Source organism: Antedon bifida, chromosome 9 (genome assembly GCF_963402885.1).
Source record: "Antedon bifida chromosome 9, ecAntBifi1.1, whole genome shotgun sequence".
Classification (NCBI taxonomy): Eukaryota; Metazoa; Echinodermata; class Crinoidea; order Comatulida; family Antedonidae; genus Antedon; species Antedon bifida.
The window spans coordinates 19,263,282-19,281,639 of NC_136234.1; the positions used below are offsets into that span (position 1 = coordinate 19,263,282).

The following is an 18,358-nucleotide window of genomic DNA, read 5'->3' on the forward strand; positions in this document are numbered from 1 at the left end:
GAAACAGGACACATTTTTTTTAACCACTTACAAGACAGACTATTGAATAACAGACCCTCCTCAAATCCTCACCACGATCAATTTCAATAACTTAACCCGAATTTCTTGGCAGCAGAAACAGGACAAATTGTTTGTAACCGGTTAAAATGGCAGACTAAAAATAACACCCAATCGATTCGGTGTTATAATGCTATTTATCCGGTTATTGCTGTCCAACGGAAAATAACGGTTATTTGATTGATAGCCGCTAACCTTGAGTCAACTACACTGCAGTAACGTTTGAATTGACCACCAGAGCCCATTGCATTTTGGGTATCAGTTTCTGTCGATGACCATCCTCTGATTTAAACAGTTATTTAGGAGCACATTTTTAGCACAAATGCAGTGGATATACATTTAGGGAATAACCTAAGCATATTCATTAATGGCCTTTATGACACCTATACTATAGTATAGAGTGTATCTTGATATAGGCATATCTATTGAAATTAAAGTCTCTTCACCTTTTGTTCATTGGCTTGAATAAAAACCAAATAGTCCTGAGATTTATTTAAAAATGATATTTTTAATCTATTATTATTAATATTAATAAACGGTTTATTGGTTTATTCATGCCGTTATTCAGCAGAAACAGACCCGTAAGCATAAACAAAACTACAGCCAGTAAATCATATTTTTCTTGCTACTACAGACAGAGTGTATGGTTGTATGGTTTCCTTTATATGCTAGGCTACTACATGGATTTATATGACCTCACCTCCTATGCCATCCCCACTGCTGTCTCCCACATCCTTTAACTATTAGGCCTAAGCCTCCAGGGAACATGACAAAGCCAATTCGAGGAACTAAACTCAGCCAATTCTATCATGGCTTGAGTTAGAAAATTATATATATTTTTTTTAAACCACAACATCTATTGTTATTAGCTTGTTTGAACAAGTTATGGTTGAACAATATCATTTTTATCTTTTCGATAAATCTTCGCTGGTAACTGTACTTTCATATTTATTAAATAAAATACAGACTTACAAGAATGAAAAAAAACCCACAATTGTTTAAACTACTTATTGAGTTTTTAAATACAAACCATCTTATTTTTCTCAGTTATTAAAGTTAGTGGTGCATTCAATAAAAATGTATTCCTAGATATTCTTTTGTTGACAAGCGATATTTTTTCCGCCAAACACTTGCTGATCAATCAATGATAAGCCCAGGGATCAATGAAAGAAGCTCAGGTAAATGTAACTGGACATAATATTTTCCTTGACCAACATTTTTTTTCCAAATGAACAAAGTTTGAACCGTTTCAACTTTAACAAAATTCTGGTTTCCGGAAGTCTTTATATTCAAATGAAATTATGTGTTATTATAATTTAAATTAAGTTTAGTTTCTTTAAATTACGAAAATAAATGTTTTTTTATTATGGTCTATTGTACAGGTACCAACACATTGTTCACCTAACCACAGTATAAAAATAAAATGTTACAAAATACTATTCAGGGGAGACTTTAAAAAGAGTGTGGTAAAGAGGGCATAGCAAGTTCAGTTGACTTGAGGCAATGCTTAAGGTCACACCAAAGTCAAACGAGGACATTCCAGAGATGATAAAATTATCATTACGCTCACAGCATCCTACTAAAAGGAATCACAATTGGCCGATACGAATTATATAGAATCAAAATTACTTTAAAGGACAAATATAGAGAAGTTTGTTCTCCTCAAATTTGCAGTAACATAACTGTTTTTTAGTCTCAATTTTCTTCCCAATAGATAGGTCGTGTTGAGCATTTGGAGGTAAACAGCAACTGGACATTTAAATGATCTTTCTCATGTTGGTACATCATACAGTAGATAGATAAATAGTATACCCCTAAAATTAAAATCTTAGACTTGAAATTTTTTTAACTTTTTATTTTATCTTAGAATATAAAGTACAAGAATAATAGGAGACAGCTTTAGGATCGAACATTTTGAAGTGTCCCTTTAATAGGCGTCCCCTGAATAGAGATAGTGTTAAACATATCAATGTTTCCCCTAAATAGAGGTGATCACAAAGAAGAGGGTCTACTGTACATTTTAAGAATATAAAATACTTGAAGGCATAGTTCATGGACTATACCATTTGTGGAAAGGGGGATTCAATGAAAACTTCTACTTTTTGAGTTATATTTCGCTCTTCGAGGAAAGGAGACTATTGTTGGTTTATCCAGGTAAGCTAGGCACAAAATAGACTATAATACCCTACAGAGGGCTGCTAAATCCTGAATAGAATTATGATATTAAAAATTAAATTTACTTTAATTCAAAATTATTCATCAAATGCCATTTTATGCTCGGATAGAAATGAATCTTTATGCTGTCTCATTACAATTTATGGAAGTTGGCTTTAAATCATATTCCTATTAAAATAAACATAAACAAATTTTATGAAAACAATTTTTTTCATTGTAGCTCATTCCTCTGAGAGAAATACAGTATTTCTATTTTGGTTTATCAAAGTAAAACAGCAAATAGAAAAATATTTTTAATGTGTAATAAAAAAAAAAAAAGATGAATATTATAAAGGAATATAAGCTTTGAAATGAATCATATTTCTGTAAAAAAATATTGCCATATTTGAAAGTAAACCATTACAAATAAATCATAATAAAATTAATAATATTCCTAAGCAACATATTACAAAGTATAATATTAAATCTATTTAATATCTGAACAGATGCTCTACAGATCTATCTCTGTTTCACTCTAAAATATATTAATCAAATATCTAGGTCATATAGTTGAATTGAACCGTAGTACAACCTGATTAAAATTGAAAATGGACAAAAAGAATTCATCTTGTCGTACGAGTACGTGGTAAAAAAAAAATATATTTTTGGTTTATAACAATCAAATATTATCAATACTACAATGTGTGTGAAACAGTATATTATTATTGTAGTCTTGCATAAGAGACACCATCCATACCAATTCAAGTGTGAAAGCTAGCTTAAGAACAAACTCATAATAATGTAATTGTATTTTGTGCTCTTAAGATGTTAAATTGATTTTGACGTAGCGTCCTACATATGAACAATCGTTTGTTTCACATGATGATGTAAATATGATAATTTGGTAGAATGGTATTGAATGACATTACATTTACTTTAGAACCTGAAGCAATGTAGAAAAACCTACGTAATCTATTATTAAATGATATGGCCTTTGTCCTGTTGTATTTTGTAATTTCATTTTGATATAAATAAATGTTTAATAAATTGAATTGATAGATCTATTACTATGCTATTTTATTGTAGTGAAAAATGTATTATTTTTAAATTTTGAATTCATTGATGTACAGACAAGGTAGCTTTTAATATATAAAGGTTGGTCCCTTAATATCATCGTATCTTGTTTTATTTTGATGAAATAAATTTTATTATTGATCATAAAAAATTATGAAAGACATTAAAATGTCAACATTTATAATGAAATTGTATGACATGGACAAAGTTCAAATACTACCAACTCTTCCAAGCAAACGCTGGAAAATATATAAACCCCAGAATTTTAATTTATTCATTGTTCAACTGTCATGGCAAAAAATGGACTAAACAACTTAAAAAATAGTGTTTTACTCATACTGTAGTACTATATTATACTGTACCTAAAGGTCATCTAACTAAATAGGCCTAAAGGTCAAATTTGCATTTTTATTTAAATGTTTGTTACTTTAATTGCTACTTAATACAGCAGTAAACATACTATTTTGGTCTTTAATAAATTGGTAAAAATCTTTAAAATAGTCCATAGTACATTTTAAAGATCAAAATATCTGCCTAGCTTGTTTACAGTAGCAATATGGAGATAGGCAAGAGAGACTACACTAAGTATGGGAAGATGAATTGTATAAATAAAGACTGAATTGAAAATGAAAACGCTACAGGATGCACCATTTACACTGAAGACCGAGACAGCAGATATAGTTAAAAGCTAAAAATATTACAAATTACACAAACCAAGAGTGGTGTTGGTAGTCTATGAGTGATAGCTTACCTGGATGAACCGACATAGGCCTTTTCCCCTTCAAGGGGAGAACATAACCGAAAAGTAACATTTTATTCATGAACTCCCCTCCAAGACAGTGGTATCGCCCATGCGCCACGCCCTCAGGTGGGCGGCAACGCCCATGCATACCTCACCATTCCACGAGACGCTTGTCAAGTGGGGAGGAGGGAGGGTTGTTCATCCAGGTAAGCTATCACTCATAGACTACCAACACCACTCTTGGTTTGTGTAGTCTATTACGTGACTAGCTTACCTGGATGAACCGACATAGGCCAGAATAGCACCGGACTAGGCATCTAGTCGGTGGTGGGCTGACAAGAAGAGGTAATTTGATCAACATACCTGTTTACTGTGGCTTCAGCACAGCGTGTGCTACTGGTGCCATGTTTTGAGCGAGGTCTTGGAGGTAGAAAGATGTGAACGTTGTATGCGATCGCCACCATGCTGCTTGTAGTACGTCTGCTAGAGGAACACCCGAGAACAGGGCCCATGACGCAGCCATACCCCGTACCTGATGCATGTGTGCAGGTGGAGGTGTTTGAGACGCCGAGTAGCCTGCCTGGATCGCGGCGATGATCCACCTAGCTATGGTGGCTTTTGATGCCGGGCCGAATGGCGGGACTGTGACGCAGAAGAGGTGAGAGAGCTTTTCTCGTACGTCCTTGGTCCGATGGACGTAAAACTTTAAGGCCCGCACCGGGCACCAGAGTTTGTCCTCGCGGACAGAAGAAGAGGCAGCTATGGTGGGGATGAAGATCGCGGGCGGCGAGTGATGCAACGTCTGCGATTTTGCCAGAAACCCCCTGCGAAAAGTAAGCCGCACGCCACCGCGTTCGAACCTAATATGGCCGGGCTCTAGCGATAGAGCATGCAACTCACCCCGGCGTCGACAGGATGACGCTGCAACTAGGAACGCCGTTTTGAGGGTGAGGTTATAAAGAGAGGCATTATGTAATGGTTCGAAGGGGGCGCGGGTGAGTGCAGAGAGTACGACGTTGATGTCCCAGCGCGGGAGGAGAACCGACGAAGGAGGACGCTCATGATGCATGCCTCGCAAGAGGTGCGTGATGACAGAAGAGTTAGAGATCGTCGAACCGTCGGGAAGCGCCGGCAATATGGCCGCGATGGCCGACCGGTAACCTGCAATCGTGCGGGGTTGCAACCCTGAATTGAACAGGTAAAAAAGAAAGTCACAGATAAGACCCAGAGACGCAGTCCTGGGGTCCGTGTTCTTCTCGGCGCACCACCGGAAGAAGTGCTTCAGACGGCTATTGTACACTGTTAGCGTCGATTCTCGTCGGGACTTGGCCGCCAGGGCGGCCGGGCCATCTGGTATGCCAGACTCTCTGAGGCGATCCCTGACAATGGCCAGGCAGTCAGGCGCAGGGATCGGATGTTTGTTAGTGAGAGATGTGCTCTGCCCTGCGATAGAAGGTCCGCACGGACCGGTAGTTGCAGGGGGTGGTCGTACAGTAAGCTGTAGAGGAGTGGGAACCATGACTGGCGCGTCCAGTATGGAGCCACTAGGAGCACCCGGCAGTGATGGCGATGAACATGCGACAACACGAGCGGGAGGAGAGAGATCGGTGGGAACGCATACGCCCAGAGACCGTCCCACGAGATGGACAGGGCGTCCATCTGCCACGCTTGAGCTTCTTGGAACCGGCTGCAATAGGTCGGAAGCTGAGTGTTCCGCGCTGTCGCAAAAAGGTCTACGAGCGGCCGCCCGAAGTGGTGGAAGATGAGGGTGGCTATACGTGGCGAGAGTTGCCATTCCGTCGGGCAAAGCAGAGGCCTTGATAGCGCGTCCGCTACTGTGTTTAGCCGCCCCGCTATATGGGCTGCTGTTAATGTTATTCTGTGCGCGATGCACCAATGAATTAATGTCCACGTATGGCAGCAGAGTGTTGGCGAGCGCGTGCCGCCCTCTCTGTTTATGTAGGCCACGACGGTGGTACTGTCGGACCGAATGAGCACATGACGGCCCTGCACTGACACTTTGAGAGCTTTTAGCGTGCGCTGCACCGCCCACAGCTCCAGAATGTTGATGTGGTGACGGGCCTCGCTGTGAGACCAGAGGCCGGAAGCGTGCTGCGTCTCCGAGTGTCCTCCCCAGAATGAGAGCAGGTATCCCGCCATCGAGAGCACGCGGAGTGTTTCACGCGCTGCCTTATCACAAGCAGTGAGGGCCTCCTCGGTTTTAGCAGCCGTGGGGTCAAGGAAAACAGTTCTAGTCGATTCCAGACCCTGGTCCTCCCGCGCTCTCCCCTTCGCGGCATCCGGGATAGGTGGGGAGCGAAGAACTTCTTCAAAGTGCGCCGGCGGGACCGGGAATACCGTAGCAAACTCGGCCGGCGCGGGCCGCCGCGGCGGTTCCCGGGCCACGCTCTCCAATCGTTCTAGCAGCTCAGGCTCGAGGGGAACGATTGGGCTCGTTCGCGCGTGACGCACCGGAGCGCGTACCCCGAACGTCGTGAAGCGCTTGTACTCCGGTAGCGGCGTAGCCTCCTTGTACGCGTAATCTACCCCGAGGTAAGATAGTACAGCCGGTACTACACGGTTTACCAACGTCTGGAGCCCGGGTGCCCCCGCACTGTCGTCGCAATCAGAGAAAGACACAAGTGTCTCGTCGTCCTCCATGTCAACGTCCTCCGGTTCCGGCGTGGGAAGAAGGACAGTCGGAGGTGGCTGCATGTATGGCACCGGCGGAGGGCCATCCTTGGGCAGCGCCCGTACGGCCGCCGCGACCGCCTGTAGAAAGGCGGGAGACAAGTCGAATTGTTGCTCCGCAGGAGCTTGACTTGACGTATTTTGACCAACATACGGCGGTGTAACAGTTGGAATTGGCGGCGGAATTACCGGGATCGGCGGTGGAATTACCGGGATCGACGGCGGAATTACCGGGATCGGGGGCAGCGGCGGAGCCTCCGCGGAAGACTCAGGTATAGGCGAGGTCTTCTCAGCGCGTGTTGGAAGAGCGGCGAACCGCGCCGGAGGCCACCTGACACACACTTCACACGGATCGGCTTGGCTGCAATCCCTACAGGATAAGCACTTCGTGTGTTTATCCCACTTTATCGTGGCACGAGGCCCCCCGCACGCAACACAAGCCATCTTGGGCATGGTGACTAGCACACGTATAGCCCACAACAACTGACCAAGGAAACCCGGCACCGGGTCTTGGCTAGCGATGTTCAGTTAGCACACTAAAACCAGACCGAAATCCCACGGATAACGGCCGAAAACTATGATACTTAGCTTCGTTGGCAGATAAGTTTAACGTGAGTAGCGTTGCTTTAGCTTCTAGCAGTAGCTGCTCACACAACAAAACAGATCTTTCGTGTATAATCCACTCCAACGGCAAAGCTAGGCTCAGTATCGCACAATACTATAAGTAATCCAAACACAATAGGTTCTATTGTTCTCCTCTGCTTTCTTTGTCGGAACGTGTTAACGTTTCGACGTCTCGAAAAGAAATGGTGAGGTATGCATGGGCGTTGCCGCCCACCTGAGGGCGTGGCGCATGGGCGATACCACTGTCTTGGAGGGGAGTTCATGAATAAAATGTTACTTTTCGGTTATGTTCTCCCCTTGAAGGGGAAAAGGCCTATGTCGGTTCATCCAGGTAAGCTAGTCACGTAATAGACTAACAATTTCGCTATTCAATTGAATCCAATTCACAAGTATATTATCATTATTTTAATTTTTTTATAAGCTGGGAGGCAGCGGCTGGTGAAATTAATAATAGAGTAAAGGATGATTCCAAGTGATTCCAAAGAGGCCCATACGTTTGTTATACATTTAGATTTTATTGTATATCTTTACGCACATGTGGCCAAAGATTACCAATAGTAGTAGGTGGTAATCCCCCTGATATAGGGGCTATTTTGTGAACCAGTTCACCGGGGTAACCCCCTACTTGTCTCGAATGATGAACTGGGTTCTTTAAAGTGCACACAGGTTATAACTGTGTAGACTGGACCTACAGTTTATAGTCCTTATCCGAGAAGACTCAGCATTGTTTTACATGTGCATGTTTTATTAATATCTTTTTTTTGTTAGGCAGATATCATCAAATCCCCCCCCCCCCCAGTTCCTGTGCCTATAACAGTACAGAATAGGCAGCAAAGCATAGCATACCAAGTTACCAAAGTCATTAAAGATGTCAATAGGACAATGAACTCCGACATTTCTTAATTTGCTAGCAAGATGTTCTGAAAATGATACCAGCCCTGCAGCGTCTTCATATCTTATTTCTACGTAATCATTGTCGAACTTACCTGGTTGATGCCGAGATGTTTGGCAACGCTTTCAGACACGAAAAGGATGCGACCTTTCCGAGAAATAAAGATGACAAAACCGTTAAGCGCCTAAATAGTTTGAAAGAAAGAAAAATGTATTTTTAATATCTCAAAAAAGGTCATCAAATTGCTTAAAGGAACCATGGCAAACCTATTCTACTGCAGTTATTGCAGTACCTACATTTTGTTTAAATTTATATTACTGCAGTAACAATGTAGTTTCTGAAGTAGAATAATTTTGACATCATTACTAAAGATATTTGCATAAATAAAATATGTTGCATCAATAATTAAAAAATAGTGTAGTACAGTAGTAGTATTAATAGTGCAATTAAACTAAAATCAGAACAAAGGTTTATATGAAATTAAAAACAAATATTTTGTTTACAGGATCAGAGATGTAGATAGGCAAGTCTAATATGTACAAATTTAAGGTGGAGTGAGAGAAATTAAAAGGGCACTTCAGGTAGATTTTCGCAGGGTTTTTTGGCCGGATGTTGTGTTGTAATTAGACTGGGTGAGCACCTTAGAGTAAGCTTAAGATTGGGTAACTAAAATGGATGTTAATCTTTAAGGATTTCCATTAAAAGTGTTTTCGTTTTTAATTTTCTCTTAGCCTAAGTATGACTGGTGAACGGCCATATGAAAATTGAAAACGTGGCACAAAAAATAAAAAAATAAATTATAGTATTCTAGGTTAAAAATAACTGAGCATAATAGAAATTCTCTAGGTGCTGAACGCCTTTGTTGGCTAAAAATAGAATTATTTGAAATGTACAATACAGCACTTTATTACAATTGTGAACACAATGCCTTTCAAAACCAAGCCAATGAAAATTTCACAATTATTTCATCCAGGTATCACAAAAATCTGACCCATTTCAAAGTAATACTTTTTATTTTATTTCCTAAACAAATCTGATAAGAGATTTTGATTGAAAAGAATATTTTTAAAGCTGAATTATGCAAATTACGATGTTTTGTAATGAACAAACTCGAGTGCCATTTTAAGATCATCAAGTTAAAAATAAAATCTGTTGCGTGAGGCTAACTGGAAGAGTGGATTATTGCGTGCTATTTTAGAATATTAAATGAGATATTTTGTAAAACAACATCATAATAGAGAAAACTAGGAAAACAATACCATAAACGTTTAATTTGTTTTGTATTCTAAAGATATAAAGTTTTATTACTTTAAACAATATGTTTAACAATATTTAACATATTTTGCTTGGAGCAGTTTTGAAAAAAAAAATGTATTATTGTGTTTATGTTAAACTCGTCGGCTCTGCTTTCGAGGTTTTTATTTTTTTAATTATTTTTGCACTATGAGGTTGGTTTCACATTTTTTTTTTTTACATTTTTTGTGATCAGTTTTATACATTTTGTGTGTGAATGGGAGTTTACTGCTAAGTTAATCCAAAGTTAGTAATCATTTCAGAATTGGGGATTAGGGGTAATAATAATATGGGATTAGGGATAATTGATGTAAAGGTTAATCTGTGCCTGTGTATAAAGACAAATAACACTGATTTCATTCTAAAACTTTTTGACAATTTATTTAGCTTGAGTCACCAAGCGGGTTAAGGGAGGGATACTGTTGTATGTGTCGTCCATACATGTTTTTAACATTACCTCAAGCATTAGGGCGCCCCCTTCCTCATTTCCCGATAGACTCTTCAACAGTCTTTCGCTATCATTATCCTCTCCCTGGGCGGTAATAGCCCTTGTTTCTGATTTCGTTTTCAGTTCATCTAGAAGTGCATTTCCTTCTAAAAATTAAAAAAATATTAGAAAAATTAATTTATAAAATATAAATGACAAAGAAATTATTTTAAAAGTGAATCAAAATAATATTTAAAGCTCTGTCTACACTATCAAACTTGATTAGACAAAAAATGTGATGTGCCCATATATGGACACGATGATGTCATTATCAGTACCATATTTGAACATATCACTACCATATTTGGGCGCATCAAACTTTTTTTTGTCAAACTAGTTTGATATTGTAGACGAGCTTAATATGTTTATATTTATTTTTATTTAGTTAAGTAGAAAAGTTTAAAAACCAGAAATGGTGATTCAACACCACTCCTACACTTAAATTGTTTATAAGACATGGAATAAAAAAAACAGCCATTTATTAGTGAGAGCAACTGCTGGTTAGAGGTCACTGACCCATATCCCTTATCAGGGTCACTGACCCGTATCCCTTATCAGAGTAAGTACAACCGCACAATGTGTACCAGACCTTGTGTATACAGAGCATTACTGTACCTTTGGGCGTGCAAACAACACACAGCATAGCTGATATTTACAGGACAAAAGGAGAGAAATTCTACCCCTGTTTCCTGGAAGGAATGTGATGACAGATGATACTGCAGATGGGTTTTTTTTTTTTTTACGATTCTATGTACTGTATTCTTAGCTATTAGTTTTATTGTAGAGAGAAATTGGCCAAGCCCATTTTGTTGTAATATTGGAGTAGAGAGATGTTATTGAAACAAGTACCAGTAGTACATTATTATATAACATTGAAATACAGGTAGTTTGAAATGAAATTTGTTATTGTAAATAATGAAAAATGGTTTCACACAAAACACAGTAGAACCAGACACCACTATTCAGGGGACACCTCTATTAAGGGGACACTTTCCCATGAAAATAATGAGAGGTAATATGTTTTAACACTAAAGCCAACTCCTATTCAGGGGACATAGATATGATATAAAGTGGACACTTTGTTAGGTCTTAGAGGTGTCCCCTTAATAGAGATTCTGCTGTATTTGAGATCAATTCTGAAAGCTATCAAAAATAGCCATTCATTAATATGTTAAAATCAATGTATTGTAAATAATTATCATTATGTGGTGGGGAAGAGTAAGAAAAGGGAAGGGCTTAAACATTGATGAACTTTTTAGGTGGGAAAGAGGCTATAGTGTTAAGCAATAATTCAAGATTTTAATTGTTTTGTTTTGAAACTGTTTAAATATACTGATACTGTTTAATACTATTATGATTAAATTTTGTATTAGTTTCAATTTACATTGTGTAAGGGGAAGGTGCCTTTTGTTCTTTTAATGGCTGCAATATTGTACGGTATCATTTTACTTTGATTATCTGCATTCCAATGAACAATATCATTATGTAAACAATGACACATTTACAGAATAAACAACAGCTCATGCAAGATAAACAAAAACAAAATTCAGGTAAACAATATAAGAGGAATTGTTAAAATATAATTGATAATCAGTTGTTGGTTCCGAAACTTCTTGTAGGAATGACCCACTTTTAAGTTCGAAATTATGCCATAATTAAGCCAGTGGTGTTGGTAGTCTACTTACATGGATAAACCGACAATAGCCCATAATCCCCAAGGGAGAGTTACAATAAAAAAAGGAATAAAAAATAAATGCAATTTTACAGTATAAATTTCTTTGACTTTGATTTTTTTTTTTTAAAAGATCAACAAATTATTTGAACACTCTTCCTCTATTCAATAATGGACTAATCTGCAAACCCCATCCTACCAATACATTTCATTGATTTTGATTATTTTTTAAAAGATCATATTCAATAATGGACTAATCTGTAAACCACACCGCCCTACCAATACCAAAGAATATAATATCAAGGCAATATACAGTAACAACAGGACACTGAGCTCGCCTTGCCAAGATAGGAACTTGTAACAGTCCTTTGATCTTATGTCTGGCTGCAACAAATACCAACAGTACTGTATTATATGTACATATTCTCCGTGGTGTATGTTAAAGGGTGTGGAACTGATCATGTTGAAGCCACAGATACATCCTTTGATCTCAGCTCAGGTCAGCATCCTGTTGTTAGATTGCCTTTATAATATAAACACCACATACCTTTTTGTGAAAACTTTTTAATTCGAAGGTAACTCGTAGCAAGACGAATTATGGAACCTTTGTCCAACTTTGAAGTAATTTCCTCCGGAAATGGAAGGAGTTTAGAGAGAGCAGCAATCTCCACTCCTTCTTTATCACGTCGCATTTTAGCGGCATAGCGAGATTTCTCCGCCCTGAAATGAAAGAAGAAAACGGCAATGAAAATTTTGTTCTAGGAGGACAGCCATTATGATATTATTGTATAATATCTTTACCACTCTAAAGCTCTGTCTGCACTATCAAACTAGTTTGCTAAATAAAGTGGCATGTGCCCAAATATGGTAGATGATGTAATCGTGTCCATATATGGGGACATCACATTTTTTGTCACATAAGTTTGATGATAGTGACTGTAATTGACAATTTTAAAATCTAAATTGTTTTATTATTATAAGGTTATCTAAGGCACTGCTGTGTCAACAAATTTTGGAGTGGATTTTGGAGACCATTTTTTTTTTTTTTGTACTGTTATATGAAATGCAGCGACCCAATGGAAATAAACAAGACAGCATAGTGATGTGTAAACTCATCACATGCCTTCTCTCTCCTCAAGCCATTGTCTCCATCATTCTCATCTTAGTTTGCTATTAATACTACTGTACTGTAAAGGATAACAATTTTCTATTTGATGACCTTCAAATAATTCTAAACAAAAGGATAATCATTTTAAATTTCTCTTTAACGATCAGCGAACAAAAATAGAACATACGCATCAATAAATAATGAATTCTAAATAATAACATTTTTTCATGTGAATAATTTATATTATTATTATTTTCCAATAAAACTTTGCAAACTCTTATTTAATTTTATTGCCAAAACACACAATAAAAAAATACACTAAAATTCAATATTAAATAAAAATAGACTTTTGCTCCTAGCTACATATAGTATTTTTAATCAGTATCAGAATAATATAATTAATCCCTTTCGTACATCAGATATTTAAAAGCAAAACAGTTTTCTTATATTTAAAAAAATGAGTCCTGATCTTATAACAATATTTATGATTTCCATTTGAATATCATATGAGAGAGTTATTACATTAAATAAAGGATACAGAAATGTAAAAAACATGACAATAAAAAAATAAAAAACCATAACTAAATCTATTTTTATACAAAATTCCAGGTTGCACATTACCAAGCGAGTTTATGTGTGCTCTTACGGGAATACTCTAAAGGTTTCACAACAAAGAATATTACTAAATCCAATCTCATTTAATTTCCATCTCTTCACAATCAAGACAAAAAATTATGAAATTGCATGGGATGTAAATTAGCACTTGAGTTGAATACACTTTTAAAGCACAGGAATAATTGTTTGTGAATAACATATTTTTATAGCATGATATAACTTTGTGTGCTATTTTATTAAACCAGTTTATTCTCCTACACTCAAATGTTTTTTTTTTTGTGTCCCGATTTCAATATTATCTATTTTTTAATTCTTTTCTTGTTATTTTTGTTTTTAAATCTTTTTGTTTTTGTTTTTTTTAAATCAATTTTTTGTCTGATTTTAATTTAATTTTGTAGCAATTGCTCATTTTTTATTTCACTATCTGTAATTCGTAGAATAAGTAGAGTAATTGAAGGCATCAGTGAGCAATCCCAAAGTCAGAGATTGTGGATGATACCACTATCTTAGAGGAGAGTTGATTGAAATAATTTAAGTTATTTTCTCCTGTAAAAGAAAGAAGGGCCAATGTCAGTTTATCCATGTAAGTTAGGAACAAAATAAAATCAAAATACAAAATCAGAAATCTTCATTTACACAGATTTTTACAGCTTTATAAAAATGCATCCAAACATCTAGGATAACCCTAGGTTGTTCACTTTTCAGATATTACCTTACATCTTTAAACCCATTAACAAATTATTTCAATTTGTTGATTAATTAATCATTTTTGTTTAATATTAAATTATCTTTTTTTTAACAGTTATCGAATTGTTTATAATATTAATTTAAATGTTTTTACGATGGTTTAGTATTTTTCCTTTCCAACCAGTACTGTACATCAATCGTTCTTATTAGCATTAAACTACCGAACCCTACTCACTGTGATTCAGCACAATGCTACGCTGTTTATTAATGATTGTATACAACAAGGTGCCAGTATAAATTGTAACTTCATTATACAGTACATCATAAATATTAAATTACATAAAACGCATTTCTGCAATGTGTTGTGTCCTAATTATTCATACATATGAAATAGTAAATGCTTAGCCCAAATATGGTGGTAGTGATATGACATTATCATGTTCATATATAAGCACATCACATATTTTTGACACATAAAGTTTTGATAGTGTAGACAAGACAGAGCTTAAAACAAGCAAGACATACTGGGAATTCAACATACAATTGAACCCCTCCTTTTGGCATTATCTATACCTTCCATGAAATAAATAACTGGTAATATGTTTTATCCCAACAGCCTACCCCTAATCACGGGACATCCCTTTTCAGGGGACATTCCTATCAAAAGAACTGTTCATTGGGTACTAAAAGATGTTTCCTTAATATGGGTTCTGCTCCACTCTATCATTTCAATCAGAGTTTTTTTTTAAATCATTTCTAAGATCATGTCTTTTTGTAATTTGTTGTGAGGACTCATTCTTGAAAAAGAAAGTTATAAATACAAATCCACTTATTACTTCTTAAACAATACCCATTCTACCAATTGTGATTTCCAAGTTCTGTGTCTTTCAATTTCATTATCTTCTGAGAGACTTTAAAATTAGACAAAGTGCTTTAAGAGGGATTTCAATGGTTATTATGCTACCCTAATTCAGCACAATAGTTGAAGTACTATTGATATTGTTAGGAGTTTCTTTTTTTCAAAGTTTATGAGGTTAATTGTATCTGGAGTAATTCTGAAGCCACCACTAAAATGTAAAGCTGGACTTACAGTATGACGCCCTGTATATTGAAGGCGATCAAGCGAACTGGGCACTCTTATGATTAAAGACACCTATTTGCCCTACAGTATGTGCTATGAAATTAAATGGTTTATGGTTTATATAAACAATCTATAACTTAAAAAACACCGGTCTTGAAATTTAAAAAAAATTATTTTCACTTGAAATTATTGTACTGTATGTACTTTTTCTATTTTCATTATCATTTTTTACACTGTACAAGAAAAAACCATCATGTGCTTTTGTAGTGTTGGTAGTCTGAAAGTGCCACTTACCTGGATAAACCAACAATAGCCCTATCTCTCTGAAGAGAGGATACAAACAAATACAAAAGAAATTCAGTTGAGCACCCCTATTGAAAAATGGTATCATCCGCAAACTGCGCACTCAATTGGGAGCAATCCAGCATAATATTAATAGCGTCATCATTTATTTTCGTATGCCTTACTGTAGTATATAATATTGATACAAAGCTGGGCACAAAATAGATTTTTAAAAAGTATTTTTAACTAAGAAAAATATATTTAAAATAAAAAAATTTATTGTAAAGACTTTTAGATTTAAAGGTAGAACAAGAAGCACAGAAGGTAATTTTCTAATTCAATTTTTTTATGAATAAAATGGCAACTTTCTGATAAACTATAAAAAATTCAAATTCATTCTAATTTAAATTCTTCAGATAAAGAATAAAATCAAGAAAATAACAATAGTTTTTCGATCAATTAAAAGACTGTTTGATAAAGTGATTTGACTTCAGTGTTGAGATGAAACAACTGCAGTAACAACAGAGACTTATATTTCCTTGAGCCTATTCGACAATATCCCGAGGCTTCTCAGTCAAGCTGTAAAAACAGCCAGGCTCCTTCACAAACAATTCTCTTAAACATGATTTTATTTCAAATTACTAAAAGCATTTTTATGTCAAGGTGAAGTCTAGAGCTTTAACCTAATTTTTGTATTTAAAGTGTTTTGCATTGTCCGCAGTGTTGTGTTCGGGTAGAATTTTTAAATGTTGAGTCATGTATTGTACCGTTACAACTATTTACAATACAGGTTCTAGTAGAAAATACTTAAATATAGTAGTTTAGTACCTGTATTTAAATTTTGTAAGTTAAATTTAGATGATTTAGTTAGATCATATAATCCTAATGTAATAGTATATATTAATATTAAATACTTTTAGTTTTATAATAATAATAATAAACCGAATATAGTATTATATTAATAATAATAATATTTATTGGAAAACAACAACTTTAATATTATATCGGTGGCACACATGTCAATACTGATTTTGATATTGTGTATTTTTCAGAAAAAAAAAAGAAAATAAAAAAAAAACCAAAGAAAAGCAAAATTGTTGTAAAGACAAAAAAGTGAATTATTACCTGTATAATAATCAATTAATACTGTATCTATCTAATGTACTGTAAATCAAAATATACCTTAATTTATGTTGAATAATCTTACAGAATCAATAATAGTAATATCATTAATACACCATACTTAACACAAAAAATGATTTTTAAATTAAATTACAACATATTAATGAGTATATTATACACACATTATACATAGATTTAAGAAATGATATTTGACCATGACAAAGTTGACATTGATGAAAGTTTTTTATTAAAAGTTTAAAGGTTAAAAATATGTTACTGTAATCTAACCCCTAACCTTTGGGACTAATAAAGTTCCTCTTTTAATACTACTGTACTAGGGCAAGCCCAAAGTAAGTCTGTTTTGGGAGAGTTTACTTTATACAACAATTGTACTAAACAATTTATGTGTCGTCTTTTATTCTAAGTTCTATTGTAAATTCCAGTTTCATAAACAATAGGTCAAAGGTCAATCTATAGAATTAATTTTGAACTATAAACCACTAGAATGTTCTATTGATTGATTGTGTAACCAAACAATAGCAAGGAATACACAACTTGTGCTACAAATATGCATTGGCTCACTGGATACAAGAACATTAACTGCTACATGGTTCAATTATATATTTATGACAACAAAGTTATGAATGTTGTATCTGAAAAACAACTTGAATACAGTATCCTATTTTGTTTTATGGTTTGATAAGGTGTCTAGACATTTTGTAACTTGTGTAAGATCAGTTAAAAGGTGGCCTTTTTACGGGATATAGTGGAAAAACTAGGGCAGTATTCTTTTCACATAAACTATGTTTAAATTAAATAACATGAATGTTGCAAAGTGACATTGTTTTGATTCCCCGGGTTGCATCAATCTTTTTGCAACTCTCATATTATGATGAGGATACGTCAGTGTTAAACTTGCATCTGATTATCTGCTAACTATGTAGTTATTGCTGTCTTAAAATTGCTAAACGCTCAGACCAGCCTCACTCCCATTAACAAATTAGGACATAATTATAAAATCAATCAGAGTGAAATTGTTTTTATTACTTTGGCTAGAACTAGGTCATGTGATGGTTGGCGACACAGTATATTATTTACTGGTAGGTACAGTAACAGTATATAAAAACAAAACATAAAAATGCATTGTTTATTATTACTAACATGTTAATTATAGATTTATTTGTAACACTAAAACTAAAAGATTGCCGACAGAATTTATAAATTATTTATACTATAATTGCGTAAATTATCGACTTCGTGTATCACGCAAACTATTATCAAACAACAAATTAAATGAATTCAGACAATTTTACTGGTAGGATTTGAACACCAACAACTCAATTAATTATATCTGCAAAGTTTGTAGTAACTATTACATCATACCATTACACTACAATACATTTAGCCCACATAACAAGAGTGATGTCATATTTTAGATAGATCTCCAATCCCAAAACAAGCTCCCTCTAATTATACTAATATATTTGCTGAGAAATATATGGTTCTACAAAGAGAAAAGTATAATGACAGTGTTGTACATTTTGTCAATGAGCCTAAATAGATTTCATTCTTGGAGTTAGAGGCCTGTCCTCTCTACCACAACCTAGATATAAAAAAAACCCAGCTGCACGGCAATTAATGTTTGTGAATATGATGTTGCCTCTGCTCTGCTTAGCAATTTGGACTCATTACCATTACGAAAGAGGATTCTTATCAATTATATTTAATTGCCTATAATTAACTGATAACATTAAAGTTGATGTGTGTAAAAATGCCT

At 35.5% G+C, this 18,358-nt stretch overlaps 2 protein-coding genes across 2 annotated transcripts in view; one reads left to right on the forward strand and one right to left on the reverse strand.

The window, feature by feature from the left end:
• Positions 1 to 18,358, forward strand: part of LOC144852227 (cell growth regulator with RING finger domain protein 1-like) — a 249,540-nt gene that overhangs the window by 82,235 nt on the left and 148,947 nt on the right. The window lies entirely within an intron of this gene.
• LOC144852205 (uncharacterized) overlaps positions 1 to 18,358 on the reverse strand; it is a 54,940-nt gene that overhangs the window by 24,842 nt on the left and 11,740 nt on the right. The window contains exons 3-5 of the mRNA XM_078709959.1: positions 12,234 to 12,406; positions 9,985 to 10,121; positions 8,329 to 8,418 (exon numbers count right to left, since the gene is read on the reverse strand). Of these exons, the coding sequence (XP_078566085.1) occupies positions 8,329 to 8,418; positions 9,985 to 10,121; positions 12,234 to 12,406 (400 nt within the window). The remainder of the gene's footprint in view (positions 1 to 8,328; positions 8,419 to 9,984; positions 10,122 to 12,233; positions 12,407 to 18,358) is intronic.